General features: G+C 34.7%; 2 protein-coding genes and 1 long non-coding RNA gene across 3 annotated transcripts; 1 reads left to right on the top strand and 2 right to left on the bottom strand.

The window, feature by feature from the left end:
- Positions 1 to 1,957, top strand: LOC127263345 (uncharacterized). The gene is made up of 3 exons (XR_007841470.1): positions 1 to 123; positions 218 to 1,608; positions 1,821 to 1,957. It is a non-coding gene; the product is annotated as an uncharacterized LOC127263345 (long non-coding RNA).
- A 1,013-nt stretch (positions 1,958 to 2,970) lies between these two features.
- On the bottom strand, positions 2,971 to 6,292 carry LOC127263885 (uncharacterized). The gene is made up of 6 exons (XM_051293169.1): positions 5,666 to 6,292; positions 5,204 to 5,342; positions 4,929 to 5,105; positions 4,751 to 4,834; positions 4,458 to 4,539; positions 2,971 to 3,699 (listed from the first exon to the last, which is right to left on the bottom strand). The coding sequence occupies exons 1-6, from the start codon at positions 6,019 to 6,021 to the stop codon at positions 3,269 to 3,271; spliced, it is 1,269 nt and encodes a 422-aa protein (XP_051149126.1). The 5' UTR covers positions 6,022 to 6,292; the 3' UTR covers positions 2,971 to 3,268.
- Positions 6,293 to 9,224: 2,932 nt separating this feature from the next.
- On the bottom strand, positions 9,225 to 9,869 carry LOC127263905 (E3 ubiquitin-protein ligase RHA1B-like). The gene has a single exon (XM_051293197.1). It carries the CDS (start codon positions 9,806 to 9,808, stop codon positions 9,302 to 9,304), a length of 507 nt encoding a protein of 168 aa, XP_051149154.1. The 5' UTR covers positions 9,809 to 9,869; the 3' UTR covers positions 9,225 to 9,301.
- Positions 9,870 to 15,542: the final 5,673 nt, after the last annotated feature.

Raw genomic sequence — 15,542 nt, 5'->3', positions numbered from 1 at the left:
AAATTGCAGCAGGGTTTTAGTTTTTAGATCAGTTCAGTTGATTATGGTGGTTCTAGAGAGAGAAAGAGAGGTTGGATGGAGATGAAAAGCAATGGAATTTCACCTTTACTCAACTCTCAAGATGTCTGTTTCTCTCTCCCTATCTCTGGCTCCTCTTTTTCCATTTGAAATTATTCTTTGTAGATGATTTGATTGATTCCCATTTCCCTCTTGGCAGAACCTTAAAATGCTACAATGGCTGACGCCATTAGGAAGCACAGAAAAGGCAGTGCCGCTGTGAAACCAACTCTCTCCTGCAAATTCACACAAGACATTAAAATACCTCCAAATCAATGGTGTGTTATGATTGAATCAAAAGAATGTTAATAATGGCTTCAATGTAGTTAACCTTTCTCATTATTGGCACAAACAAGAAGGTTCTAGGCTAATAAAAGCAGGAAATTCTATAAAGGAGTGAGGGAGAAGTTAATCCTCACCGATTCTGCTGAAGTAATGGATAAATAGCCATCGGAAGTGATTCCTGTCTCCGCCGCTGGCGGTGGTGGAGCAGCCGCGCCGGAGACTGGGATCGACGTGTTCGTACTGATCAGGCCTGTTGAATTGAACCCTAGATTGTACACCGGCGTTCCGTCGGGCTTGAATAGCCCGAAATTCCTCTCCGACGTCGGCCCTGGCTTCTGATTCTCGTTGAATAAAGCGAAAACATATACGTTCAAATCGGTGTTAGGCCTCATCGGCGTCCCCTTCTTCTCGGAAAGTAGTTTCATCAGGTTGCCGTTGTACTTCCTCGCGTTTTCCGGCGTTGCTCCTGCCTCGTCGGCGTCTCCTTTCGACGGCCAACCGGTTTCGGAGATCTGCAAACCGATGTTCCTGTACCCTAGCTTCTCGATGGCGGAATAGGCGGCGTCGATTTGGGCGTAGAACATGTTGTCGTAGCGTAATCCCGAAGCTTGATCCACAGTCGCCGAATCGGACTCGAACAGGACGTAATCCAGAGAGACTTGCTTCGGATTCGCCTTGTAGGCGAAGAAAGGATACGCGTTGATTAGGAACGGAGAACCGACTTTGCAGTGAAAATCGAGGATACTGTAGAGCTTCTGAGTCAGATCTCGGCGGAATTCGCCGGCGGAGGGAGGGTAAGAAACTTCTAGAATCGCTAAATTGTGAGCCGTCGTAACCGCCACTTGCCTGTCGAGGTTGAGAGTGACGAGCGCAGAGTGGATGCTTTCCATGGCGGGGAGAAGGTTGCGGGAGAGAGCGGAGTCGTTGAACGTCAGAACCTCGTTTCCGACGGCAATGGAGGTGATTTTCGTCGCCGGCAAGTAGCATTGAACGTTGGATTTAATCCAGGCTAGGGCTTGCTTGGAGTCCTTCATCCTCGCTAAATTCTCGTTTCCGACGCCGACGATGAACTCCACGCCGGAGTTACCGAACGCCTTGAGCACGCGCGGATCGGCGTCGTAGAGCTTGATTTTGGTGGCGCCGATGGATTTGACGAGCGGCACCACCGCCGCCGGGCTGGGGAGGTTGTCGCCGATCTGGCCGTAGTTGATTCCGATGGAAAACGACGTCGTACAAAGCAAGGACGCTGCGGTTACAAAGCATGCAGTAAGCTACACTGACAACTGAAAGCGTGTTAATTTAATTATTGTTGTTGAAAGTGAGAAATTAAAAAAAAGACGTTACCGGAGAGGAGGAACTGCAGGGGCGTCGAGTAGAAGAACTCCATGGCAATGGGGAAAAAGAACTGTCTGAGCTTCGCAGGTACGACAATGGCGGTGAACCTCCATGTCTCTGACTCTTAAATTCTCTTCTTTCAGGTGACATTTGGGAGCACCAGGGTGTCCGGCTCCATCGAAGTCAGTCTGCTATAGGGCAATGGCGCGAGGTCCTGGAGCTTCCAGGTATTTTATCTACTTTGTTCCTTTCACTTTACTTTGTTTTTTGTTTTTATTTTTACATGGCTCCTTTTCGATATTTTTTTAAAAAATCGTAAATAAGCTTGTGATATTTTTATTGTTTTTTTTTTTTAAAAAAAAAAAAATTGAAGCAAAAGACAAGTGAATTATTTAAATTTAATAGATCCGATAAAGGATTTATTAAGTTTATATTTAAATAAAATATTAAGCTAATAGTTATAGAATGTTAAAGACAATTAGATATTGTACTATATATTTTTATTTTTTTTATGACGTGAAATCGCATTGCTATCAAAAGTGCGTAAACATTAGGACAATTAGATGCTGTACTGTATATTTGATAAGGCAACTGTTAGTGTTACTTACGTTGAAAAGACATAGGGTTTGTTTGTCTATTGAAGTTTGATGAAAAAATATATATATATATATTTTTATTACGTTTAGATATAGAAAATTATATATATGTAATATAAAATAATAAATATATATTTTTTAAAAAAAATATATTTATGAATAATTGTGAAGAACAAACCCGAATATATATTCACTAATCCCAATTCAACATTCTAACTACTCCGATAAAATAGAATATTTATTGCAATGTGCCTATATATATTCAATAAAATTTCACAATATCAAAATTATAAAAGTGACATGAAATAATAGTTTTTTCAATATTTATAATGGTAACATTTTGATCATGATTATTGAAGAAGATTATCTTGTTATTGGGGAAAAAAACGGAGGCAAATTTATATATGAAAATTGGTTGCTACACTACGTATTTACATTTTCTAAAAAATATATATCTTTATCTCACAAAACAGCCTTGAACACAACTAATGCTATAAAAATTTGAATTAAAGTATATTCTTAAACAAAAAGGATGATGAATGAAGAACAATGGAACTCGAACTCGAACTCTAACGCTCGCTTGAAGGGATATCATATTAGATAATCATCCCAAAGCGAGACGTTCCTTATTCTAGTCCCCCCATCCCTATTTATCAGCATCCACGCAAAGATTCATATGCTGTGTAAATCTACGACATTTGAACAAGAAAAATCAGATCCTCAAAATGATTGAAACTTGTATCAAGTAGAGTTAGTTCTAGGACAAACAACAACATTAACAAAGCTAAGACAACGATCATTGATCAGTTCACCAAACAACAAATAAATTGAATAGAACATCACCTTTAGGGTGTGGGTTATTTCCTCCGACACTTACACCTCATCGTCGTGTCGTAAAATCATCAATCCAATCAGATCAGTTCGTCATCGTCTTCTCACGTTCCAACGCAACTAACTCAATCTCAAATCATCCAAAAGATGCCAAAATTCACCAATCACAACCCCCTCCCGGCTCCCACAAACCTTCTCGCAACCGCAAATACAAATCCTTTTGTCAGGAGTCCACGGTCAAGAGTATATGCAGCAGCAACAGCCCCGGCAACGATAAGGATCTTTGGGATGGCTCGTCCCGACGGAGAATCCACAATATGTTTGGAATCATTAGTGGCTTCGGGGGCTGCTGCAGTGTCTAGTGAGTCGACGTCCATTTTAGTGTTGATTTGAGCTGCTTTAGCGCTGGGAGATATCGGGGCCATCGAAGCCCGGAGTTCTTGGTAGGCACGTAAACCCGGGTCGATTTTTTTGACAGCGCCCCACATGCCTTTCCAGACGCCGAATTTCGCGATTTCCCAAGGGATCCCCATGTCTTCGTGGTGGAAGAGTAGAACCTCGCATGCAGTCTCTCGCCCGTCTCTCTTCGATTCAACTAAAATTCACAAAAATCACATTATCACAAACAGACACAATACTTGAAGTTCAATGGTTTTGGGGAAATATTATAGGGGCTGATGAGCACATAGAAGATAGATAGAGAATTCATCATTTCAATTAATGCAACATATACTGTGTTAATTGAAAACATCCGCTGAAAAGTTTATAATTTATAAGTGTGTTATATGAATATATAACATACTATTTCCGTCAATTTACAAAGCATATACATATCTATTTTTGCTAGTTCAATTAGAAAGAAATTATTTCAAGAATACCTCACTTTTCTACAAATATTCATACTTTACCATCACATCGTTATTTTTACACAAAAAAAAACAAAGCCAAATTGTCTTTATATTATTTTTTACTATTCACTACAATTAAAATACTACTCACTCCGTAATCTAAATATCTAACTTTTTATATCCACTTTCCATGCTACATTTTTTACTTTTCCCTTACTCTAAAAGGAAAAAATTTATATTTTTACTCACTTTTCTTAAAACTCATGCATGGACAAATGGCCATAGTTTAGATGATGGAGGAAGTATTATTTCTTAAACTACGTGCAAAAGTAAATGTATATTTTTTAGCTGTTGAAATCATTGGTAGTATATCATGCTAACTTATGATTCATATATTATATATCCATATTGGATGTATTATCAGTACAGTGCTGAATATTTAATTTCCGCACTATAACAAATGTCATGGTTTTAGTATACAATGTTAAGGGAAATAAACTCATACCTGCGCGAATGCACCAGCTAGAATAATACGAATCAACTCGCCTTGGCTTGCTGAGGCGAGGTACCGAAGAGCACAGCACACCCTAGGGAAGGAAAAAAAAAAAATGAAAAATCTCGTCGTCTCAAATGATGCAAAAACAACGAATAAAAATTACATGTAAATCTTACAATACTAGAACAACTCTAAATCATATTTCAATACGATTTACTCCTTCGACAACAAGTAACAAGCTAAAATTTTATCAACAAGAAGTCTCAACTAATGGACAGTAATAATCCCTTCATGTATCTCACCTTTGTCACACAGTAAAACGATTGCCCGCATTTCCAAATCCTTCGGCCAATTATGTATTCTCTGTCGCTACAAAAGAACGGAAACTGTACCAAGACACAACAATGCAATCACATTTCCATCACCAACAAAACAAATTCAACCAAAATGTCGACAATAAAAATAAAAAAGTCTCCCTACCTTCCGTACCCACCGAACCATCATTGTCCCCGTGACAGGGCATTCCTTCAGAGTTTCCGCATGCACAAGCATATCATCCCATTTCAATCTAAACTCATCGTCCCAAAAAAAATCCCTCAACATTTCTGGCGTAGCATCTTCATAAACAGATCGACTTCGATATTGAGGCGGTCCGGTCTAAATAAGTCGAAGATTGCAGCAATCAGTTAGTTAAGCATAGCCCAGTAATCATCAGAAACTAATGCAAATTAAGCTCATTCCAAAGATAAAATTACCGCGGGATCTCTCCTCCAAGCTTGATAGTGCATATTTTCTGTTGATTTATCCATCATCCGCACCCAATCCGGGCCGCCATCTCTCCCTTCGACTAGTTTATGCAAATGTTTGAGATCACACACATTCACAAGATCCTCACTACAAAAGGCAGTCTCAATTTCACTAATGTGGCATAGGAAGCTATTCGAAATCGTTCCTAAATTGTTTCAATTCTATCACAAAAGAATTTGAAATCATCTGTCTCAATTATCACTAATGAGGAATTGAAAGCTATTTGAAATCATTCCAAAATAGTTTCAATTCTATCACAAAAGAAATCTAACAATGTCCCGATAATCTTTCAAATTATAGACAAACATTCTATCAACAACAACAAAAACAAAGTATTCACAGTGAATTCAATAATTGTGAATCTAAAAACAGAATTTTAATAGAGAAGGATCAAATTATGTGCAGCTAACCTACGATCAGTACTTGAAATTGAAGGCAAGGATGAACTCTCCTTCTCCATCTCAGCCCCCAAATCAGAAACCCTAGAAATACAGGAAGGTACTTGCAGCTTCAACGAGCTCAAATTTGGGAACGAAGCTGCGACCTGAGACAGCATCGCCATGGATTTGCTCGACTCACCTTTAATCATAGAACAATCTAGAAAATCCACATTCAGCTTCGCCCATCTAGGCTTCCACACCCAACCTATCAGTACCCCTACCACAACCGCCATCCATAGAGGCGCCATGAACGCCATCAGCCCAAGCATCACATCCCCAACCGTCGGCCGATTCAACACCTCGAGAAAAGCCGAAACCAGAGCCATAGACGACGAAAGCCGCTCTAGAGCACCAAAAACCCTCGGTTCAATCGGATTGAGACTCAGCCTGTAAGCGCGTCGATTGGTCGAGGGTTTAGAGAGGGATTCGGGACCGAATCCCTAGCCCCCTGAATTTAAAATTAAGCAGCGGAAGAAGAAACAACAACAGCAGCAGCAGCAGCAGTAGAGGAAAAACAAATAGATAAATTCATCAATGGATAAGGAGGTCATCAGCATCCAGTAAAAAATTAAGATCCATCGTTTATCTATCTTATCGTAGCTTTAATTAATCACGAACTAGTGAAATACGCGACGAAAATCCACAGACAGACGAATTTCGGATAAGGACGATGGCGATCTGACTGTGCGATGAACTGTGAAGCAGCGATTGGGCAGAATTTGGCCCCACAGGTTGGAATTTCTTAGTCCATGAATTTACTGCACCGCGTTTGGTAGCTTAACAGCTTCTGTAGATGTTCGATTTACCTCTCCCGCATTTACTGCGGTGGTTGCCGACGGAGGAGCGGCGGGAAAGGAATAGATGAGGGTAAATATCTGTCAAAAGTCGGAGACTTTGGATAAATTTTAAAAATTTAGAAATAATAAAGACTTGCAATATTTAATGTAATATTTTATTAAAAAAATTATGGCTCTCTTTATTGGTAAAATTTTACTATTATATATATAATTTTTTTTTCAAAAATATTAAATCAAATATTTAATTTTTATTTATTTTATTATACTAAAATTTAATTTTACATGTAAAATATTATATCAACATATATTTATATCACATCAAACAATTATTTCAATTCAAAATTTTATTATTCAAAATCAAAATCAAAAATCACAACGTCACAAGTAAATACACCCTTATAAAATTTTTCTTAAAAATTAATTAAAAATAATATTTTTTGTGTCTCTTTCTATTTTCGTTTATATAATTTGTAATTAAATTATTAAATTATTTAATTTTATTTTTTTTTTAAAAAAAAATATGTTACAATTATTTGTATTAATATATTTTTAAATTATATATTAAGAATATAATATTTAAAACTCTTAGTTGAAAAAAAGAAAAATAATTAATGGAAGTGGAGATTGCGTGTAAGTGTGAAGTGAAGGATAATTTGCGGCCAATTTTGTGGCGCCTCGGTGGTGACGGAGAATATTAATTGTTACTATTATTAAGGTTAGTTTGACTTTGACTACTATTTTGAGTTTCCTGATTTTGACTCTTAATTGTAAGAGAAAGGTGGCCCCATGGGAGTGAAGCTTTTTTAAATTGTTTGTCTCAATTTTATTGATTTATTTATTTATTATATAGCCCTGTTTTAATAATGACGTGGAATTTGTACCCGTTAGTTTTAAATATGCTCTGCTTAACTAATTTTTGAATAATATCAAAAAACTTAAAATTACTATTAAACAAAATTATATATATATATGTAAACAAAGTTAGAAACAAATTAGATTATAACTTGTTAATTGTAATATATGATTTTTTATTTTATTTTATTTTATTGATTGCTCATCACATCCACAATCGTATGCGCTAAAGAAATTATTTCAAAGTTAGATGGACTAGTGGTGTATGAATGAATTTATGACCATAAGGTTATGGGTTTAAACTTTCGAAATAGTAATACTCCCTCCGTCCCGAAGCTATAGTCTTAGTTGTGTTGAATAGTGGGTAAAAAAATATAGGTAAAAGACATTTTTGTCTTTGTAAGTATATTAGTGTAAAAGGTAGTGACAATTGTGTAATAATAATGAAAGAGTAATGATAATTATATAATGATATGATTTTTTATAAAAATATATTTTGGGACGGATAAAAATAGTAAATAAAATTATTGTATTGGGACGGATGAAGTATTTAAATTAAAAGATATAAACAACCTTATAAATTTGGTAGTTAGGCTTTAGTCCAATCTTGAAGTAATCCAAAAGGTAGATTCAAATTATAGGTTAGGCTGGTAATAAAATAGGCCCAAATGGGTCATGGAAATGGAGTCGGGTCTTGGATCAAACATTTACATAGTAGTCTACAATAGTATTAAAAATAGCCCAAATTTTAAGTTGCCATTCCTTGTGGTTTTTTTTTTTAAAAAAAAAAATTAATAAATTTTCAAATATCAAATAACATTTATATTTTTTTACTTTATATATTAATATTTATTTATATAAATAAAATCAAATGATTATTTATTTCTTTAAATACTGTATCACTGATGAAATAGATCAATTGTTTTGGAACGGATATAGTATTTAGTAAAAGTATATATTTTTATCTAATTATGTATTGTTCATACAATATTTTTATATGGATTGATTTTTTATGTGTATTATGAAAATTGTGTAAAAAAATATATGATATATTAACTTTAAATTGAATATTTGACTTTTTAAAATTTTTGCAAAAATATTTGAATATTTTTTTTATTATTTTTGTAAAAAATAATGTTGAAAGAACGTAGCCTAGTTTATGAGGTTATATATTTCTTATACTGGTTTTAATAAAAAAAAATTACATTAATATCATTATAAAGTTATTATTTTGTCCATACATAAAATACAAAATAATAATTTTTTTTTTTCTATATGTGTGGATATATATATATATATCCTTGCATTTTAATTGGACATAAAATTGCTGTATATATACATTAATGTAAACATGTATGGGTGTGTTTGTTTGGGGATTTTCTCCTCCCCTAATACATTATTTATTCAATTTTTATTTTTTTTTAAAAAAATTAAATTAAACACTTATTTTTCATTTTTTTATATTATATTAAAAATTAATTTTATATTCAAAACATCGCATCAATATCTATTTATATCAAATCATACAATTATCCAAATTCAAAATTTTTACTATTCAAATCTCAACTCAAAATCCAAACTTCCAAACAAACACACCCATAATATACATTCAAACTTACTAAAGTTATATACATATAATTTATTTTGTTGTGAGTTGAAACTGATTTGAAATAAAAAGTTGATTTGAATTTTTATTTAAATAGTAATAATATATATATATATAGTTTTTTGATAACACAGTGTAATTTAGGTAAATTGTTCATAAAATTTAATAGCTTACAAACTAGGGCTAACGATACAAGTCACACTATATAAACTTAATAGTAATATTTTGTGAATATATATATTTATAGAAAAGTATACAAATTAATAATTTTAATTTGAAAAAAAAAAAAAAAGAACCCTATGATTTATTTGAACAGACAAATATTTTGGACAAATATCATTCGAATAATAATCAAACTTGACATTGTTGGGTACATTTAATAGAAGGGGTAATTTTGGGAGGCAACAACATGGCCCTACACAAAGGGCAATTCACCTGTCCCGCGTCAATCCAACGGTCCAAACACGCCCGATGGAACGGATGGCTACAGATCATCAGCTCTCTAATCTCGTCCGTCCATTCTATACACTCTAAACAGATACTGCACGCCGCCGCGCCGCCCGCTTCCGCCCCTCGCCGGCGGACGGAATCGCCGTACCGGAGAACCGGAACTCCGGCCTTGATGGCGGCCGTGACGACTCGGACCGGCACGGGAACCAGGGAAGGAGACGACCGGTTCAGGATTAGGATGTAAGGCTCTTCCTCCTCCGCCGGCACCGGCGCCGGAGGTGGCTTGTAGAGGCCGAGATCTGTCAGGGCAGCGGTCAAGAGGAGTCGGACGTGGGTGAGAATATTGAGGAAGAGATTGACGGCGGCGATGTTTTCCGGTAGACGGATGACGTGGTAGTAGAAGCCCATGGCGGCGGACGGCGGCGCCGGAGGTGGAGGGAATGTCGGAGAATTGTTTTGCTGGAGTGACTGTGAAATTGGAATCCTCTCTCTCTATATATATATAGAGATATATAAACAGAATGTATGCCTACAGTCTATACGTCATCGTGCATGGCTTAGGTGGCCAATAATTTCTAATCCCAAGTTTTTCTTACTAATAAAAATAATTCTAATAAATTATTCATTAGTCCCTATTCAAAATATTTTTTTTACTATTTTTGTCTATATTATTTTAAAATATTTTTTTATTTTACAAAAGAATAATTATACACCAATATTAAAATACCCCTATTTTTTTACCTAAAATTGAGTTTGATCTATACTCTCTGTCCCAACATAATAATTCTATTTTTTTAATTTTCGTCTGTCCCAGAATAACATTTTTGTTATTTAGATATTTATTTTATATCTATTTTTGATATAATATTATTATTATTTTAAATCATTTGGCCAACGTCAATGAGCCTATCTTTTGAAAATAGAGAATATAATATTTTGATGTGATATTTTGTAAACAAAATTATGTATTATATTAACATATACAACGTGTTTTCTGTAGTATTACTGTTTGCTGGTTGCTGTTTGTAATAATATTGTGTGTTGTTGAAACTATAACATATGTATTTTGTTCATGTGTTATATTTGTATTATATTAATATATACATTGTATTGTTTGTATTAATATTATGTACTGTCTAATAGAACACAATGTGTTATTCAGTACAATATTGAATTTTAAATATAGCCGCCACCTATATATATATATATATATATTATTTTGGAGCTACGACCCTTTTTAAAAATGAACTCTAGGCAAAAATCTCTTTATGAATATTAATGGAGTTTGAAAATTACCAATCAAAATTAAGGTTGTGTTTTCTTAGCTTGTACCGTACGTATATGTTTTTGGTATATTATTGTCCATTGCATTGTTTGTATATACTACAGGTGTGTTTGTTTGGGGTATTTTTCCCCAAATATACTATTTATTCAATTTTTTTTTTAAAAAGTATCAAATCAAACACCTATTTTTTATTTTTTATACTCCCCTCGTCTCATAAGTAAATATTCATCTGTTTTTTACACGTAGTTTTAGAAATATTAGTATTATATTAGGATATAATAGGAATAAAGTAGAAATGACTAAAATAACCTTATTATGTGTGTTATAAAAGTAATGACGTTTGTGTAATATATTGTAAGTTGTAAGGGTATTTGTAATGTTAGGTAGATAGTACAGTTACTAAAAAATAAAATTGATATTTTGTTATGAGACGGACTAAAATAGAAAAATGGATACTTTGTTATGGGACAGAGGGAGTATTATATTAAAAAATAATTTTACATTCAAAACATTGCATCAATACTTATTTATATCACATTATACAATTATTTAAATTCAAAATTTTTACTATTCAAATATCAATTCAAAATTCAAATTCCAAATAAACACACCATATTTATTTTACATATAAAATATAAAATTTATTTTTTTACTCACAAATATTTAAATATAAAATAGTATTTAAAAAAGATACCCTAATATATAAAAATAGTGTTCAATTTGGGTAATGGAGTATCGTAGCCGCACAAGCAAATTAAATGCATCTATGTTTGTCATGTAAAATTAGTATATTTAATTTTAAATTCAATAAATGTTATCAAAGTTTTGATAAATTAATAATAAATGCAATGTCTTATATGCACTTATTTAATAAGAAATTTCTGTAAGAGTTAATAGGATATTTTAAAGGCAAAATAGAAGGACTGTATTCGTTTTATGATTTAGATATTTGTTATATCTTTATATTGAAAATATATATATATATATATATTATTTTTATTACATGCTATTAATTGATAACATATAATACAACCATAAATAAAATAGAAGTAATGTATTCATTTGATATTCTTATCTTTCAACATTAAAAAAATATATTAATCTCTTATGTAAAATATCATTTGAAATTTATTTATTTATTATAAAATAAAAATATCGAAAAACCGCACTGACCCCTACTTTATTTCCCATTGATGATTTCGGTGGACTTTCCACTATAAAACGCACGCTTTCGTGCGGTTTCATTAATTTAATATTCCACCACTAACTTCTGCTCTATTTTCACATATATTATTATTAATAATATTATTATTATTATTAATTAATCTCTCCCTCCTACGTGACATCACCGTATTAATATAGATATAAGAATTTAAAAAAAATATAATTAATAAATAATTAATAAGTATATTAATAAAAATAATTATTATATAGTAAATATAATTATAAATTAAAATAATTAAACAATTTAATTAAAATTAAACAAATTATAAATTTTAAAATAAAAAAGGACAAAATATTTGGTATTTTGATTTGGTCATAAAGAACACAGAGGGTTTTACGTGATTCGATGATGGTGTGTCAACCTACGTCCACGGGCAGGAACCAGAGAGATTTTATTATACTGATTCAGAGATTTACAATTATGTCATCCGACTAAGAACCATAGCCGTCTATTTATAAGTACTCCAAAACACTCTAAACCCTAAGCCTATTTGTTATTAATTAGGATAAGCCCAAAAGGAACCCTTCGAATTGAAACAGCCCCTTCGCTTTGGTTTCGGGTCGGGTAGACCGCTAAATCCAAGTCACGTTTCAACAATCTCCAACTTGACTTGGAGTTTCTCCAACCGTCAAAGGTTCGTCAGTATCTTTCAGTCGTCTCCTTCCTGTCAGATGCCCCGAGAGGGCTTTACCTCCTGCGAATATTCTCACCAAGTTCAAGTAGTGCTTAAACTTCTCCGTCGGTAGCGCCTTTGTCAACATATTAGTTGGATTGTGTTATGTAGCTATTTTCTGAATAGAAAACTTGTCTTCTTCCAGAACATCACGGATAAAATTCAACCTTACATCAATATGTTTGGTTCTCTCATGATACACTGGATTTTTAGCCAAACTCAAATCACTTTGACTATCACAGAATAACACCGGTTTTTCCACCTTCAGACCAAAACTCTGCACCAGACCATGTAACCAGATACCCTCCTTAATACTTTCAGTCATTGACATGTATTCCGCCTCAGTCGTCGACAATGCAACCGTAGGTTGTAAAGTAGACTTCCAACTGACCGCACATCCAAACAGAGTGAAGATAAAACAAGTCAGTGATCTTCGTTTCACCAAGTCACCCCCGTAATCAGAGTCTTCATAGCCAACAAGACCATCACCATGGCCTTTATCATCATATACCAGACAAATATCAGACGCTCATTTCAAATGTCGCAAGATCCACTTTACAGCTCCCCAGTGAGCTTTACCCGGATTAGTCATAAACCTGCTCTCCACACTAACTGCATAAGCGAGATCCCGTCTCGTACATACCATCGCATACATAGATTTCCAACTGCACTTGAATATGGAACCGTCTTTATGTAACTAACCTCTTCATCTATAGCCGGTATAGTGCTTCGATCAAGTTTAAAGTGTGCCGCCAAAGGGGTACATACCGGTTTGGACTGATCAACAGAGAATGCCTGCAAAACTTTCTCAATATACTTTTTTTGAGAAACCCATAGCCGTCTTACTTCTCTATCACGCCAGATCTCCATACCAAGTATTTTCTTTGCCGCACCCAAATCCTTCATCTCAAACTCACCCTTTAGTAGAGCCTTCAAGTCATTAATTACAGCCATATTTTTAGCTGCAATTAACATATCATCCACATACAACCACAGATACACAAAGGAATCAATAGAAACTTTCTTCGAGTAAACACAGTTATCAAACTGATTACGAGAATAACCATTAGACACCATGAATGAGTCAAATCTCTTGTACCATTGCCTCGGAGATTGCTTCAAGCCATACAGAGATTTCTTTAACAAGCATACCTGGTCTCTTTTAGAACTGTAGAACCCCTCCGGTTGAGACATGTAAATCTGTTCTTCTAGGTTACCATGAAGGAATGCTGTTTTTACATCAAGCTGCTTCAGCTCCAAATCAAAAGCACCCACCATTGCCAAAAGAACCTGAATGGTTTTGTGTTTCACCATAGGAGAAAAGACTTCATGGTAATCGATTTCTTCTTTATGTGAAAACCCTTTTGCCACTAGTCTTGCTTTGAACCTAGCAGGTTCAACACCAGGAATTCCCTCATTTCTTTTAAAGACCCACTTGCATTCCACTGGCTTCACCCTTTTTGGTAGTGCAACAAGATCCCAAGTCTTGTTCTTTTCAAGAGACTGCATCTCTTCATTCATTGCTATAATCCAGGTTTCTGCATTTTTACTCGCCACAACTTCTTTATATGTCTTTGGCTCATCAGAGCCGAGATCATCACCAACCGCCAGTGCATAAGCCACATAATTCATGTCACATGTATTGACATATCCTGCAAACCTAGCTGGTTTCTGAATATTTCTCTTTCCCTTTCTTGCTGCTATGGAATCTTCAACCCCAGTACCAGCGTCATCAACTTCCCCTCAACCTGTTTCCCTTGAGGTTTTGACTGATCTGGTTGATCGGATTGATCAATAGTATTATCATGTTGCTCTTCCTCTAACAAAACTCTGTCATGAGTCTCAAACTCCACCATCTGGTTAGCACCACAATCTTTTGTACCTGTAATACTTTCACAACCTCTACTCTGATCAAGCATAGCAGATTCATCAAATGTTACATCTCTGCTAATAAGAAATATACCAGGATTTTACCTGATGTACACCACAATCGATACCCTTTTACTCCTGTTGCATACCCTAGAAATATGCATTTTACACGCCCTCGGCTCCAGCTTACCATCATTCACATGAGTGTATGCAGGGCATCCAAATATTCTTAGATTAGAGTAATAAGAGGGTTTACCGGATCATACCTCTTGAGGAGTCTTTAAGTCAATTGCAGTTGATGGAGATCTATTAATCAGATAACTAGCAATATTAACTGCTTAAGCCCATAATTGCTTAGATAAATCAGCAAATATGCGCATACACCTAGCACGCGCCATGAGGGTTTGATTCATTCGCTCTGCAACTCCATTTTTCTGTGGTGTGTGTCGTACAGTGCGGTGCCTCACTATACATTCTTTCTTGCAGAAATCATCAAATGAAGCGTTGCAGAACTCCAACCCATTATCAGTTCTTAGAGTCTTGACCTGTTTACCCGTCCGTTTTTCAACCATGGTCTTCCACTCCTTAAACTTCCCAAACACCTCATCTTTAGTCTTCAAAAAGTACAACAAGACTTTTCTCGAATAATCATCTATGAAAGTGACAAAGTAAAAACACCCGCACTGCGATTTCACCGGAGAAGGACCCCATATATCTGAATGAACATACTCCAAAATTTCTTTTGAAGTGTGATGACCGGTACTAAACCTCACCCTGCGTTGCTTCCCTTTTACACAAGCTTCACAGAATTGAATTTTACCTATCACATCTCCACCAAATAAACCCTGCTTGCTCAACACAGACAACTCTAGCTCACTCATGTGACCTAATCGATGGTGCCACAAATTTGTCCTCTCATCATGTTTATCCAAGGATTAGGATACCACCACCGTTCCCATCACTGAACTGCCCTGTAGAAAATAAATTTCATGTTACAGTTTTCCCTTCATCACTACCAGAGCACCTTTTAGGACTTTCACTCACTCACCTTCACCATGATATTTTAAACCATTCTTGGCTAAGGTGCCAA

Source organism: Andrographis paniculata, unplaced genomic scaffold (assembly GCF_009805555.1).
Source record: "Andrographis paniculata isolate CXL003 unplaced genomic scaffold, ASM980555v1 Contig69END, whole genome shotgun sequence".
In the NCBI taxonomy this organism is placed as follows: domain Eukaryota; kingdom Viridiplantae; phylum Streptophyta; class Magnoliopsida; order Lamiales; family Acanthaceae; genus Andrographis; species Andrographis paniculata.
The sequence above is the reverse complement of the archived record's forward strand: the minus strand, read 5'-3'. Positions and strand labels throughout refer to the sequence as shown.

Bases quoted from the DNA above. Each gene is read 5' to 3' on its own strand.
- LOC127263885 (XM_051293169.1), bottom strand. From the start codon at position 6,021: ATGGCTCTGGTTTCGGCTTTTCTCGAGGTGTTGAATCGGCCGACGGTT. The intron at 4,540-4,750 runs GTGAGATACATG...TTCCTTCCCTAG, and splicing joins CGTTTTACTGTGTGACAAAG to GGTGTGCTGTGCTCTTCGGT. The intron at 3,700-4,457 runs GTATGAGTTTAT...TGTGAATTTTAG, and splicing joins TAGCTGGTGCATTCGCGCAG to TTGAATCGAAGAGAGACGGG.
- LOC127263905 (XM_051293197.1), bottom strand. From the start codon at position 9,808: ATGGGCTTCTACTACCACGTCATCCGTCTACCGGAAAACATCGCCGCC.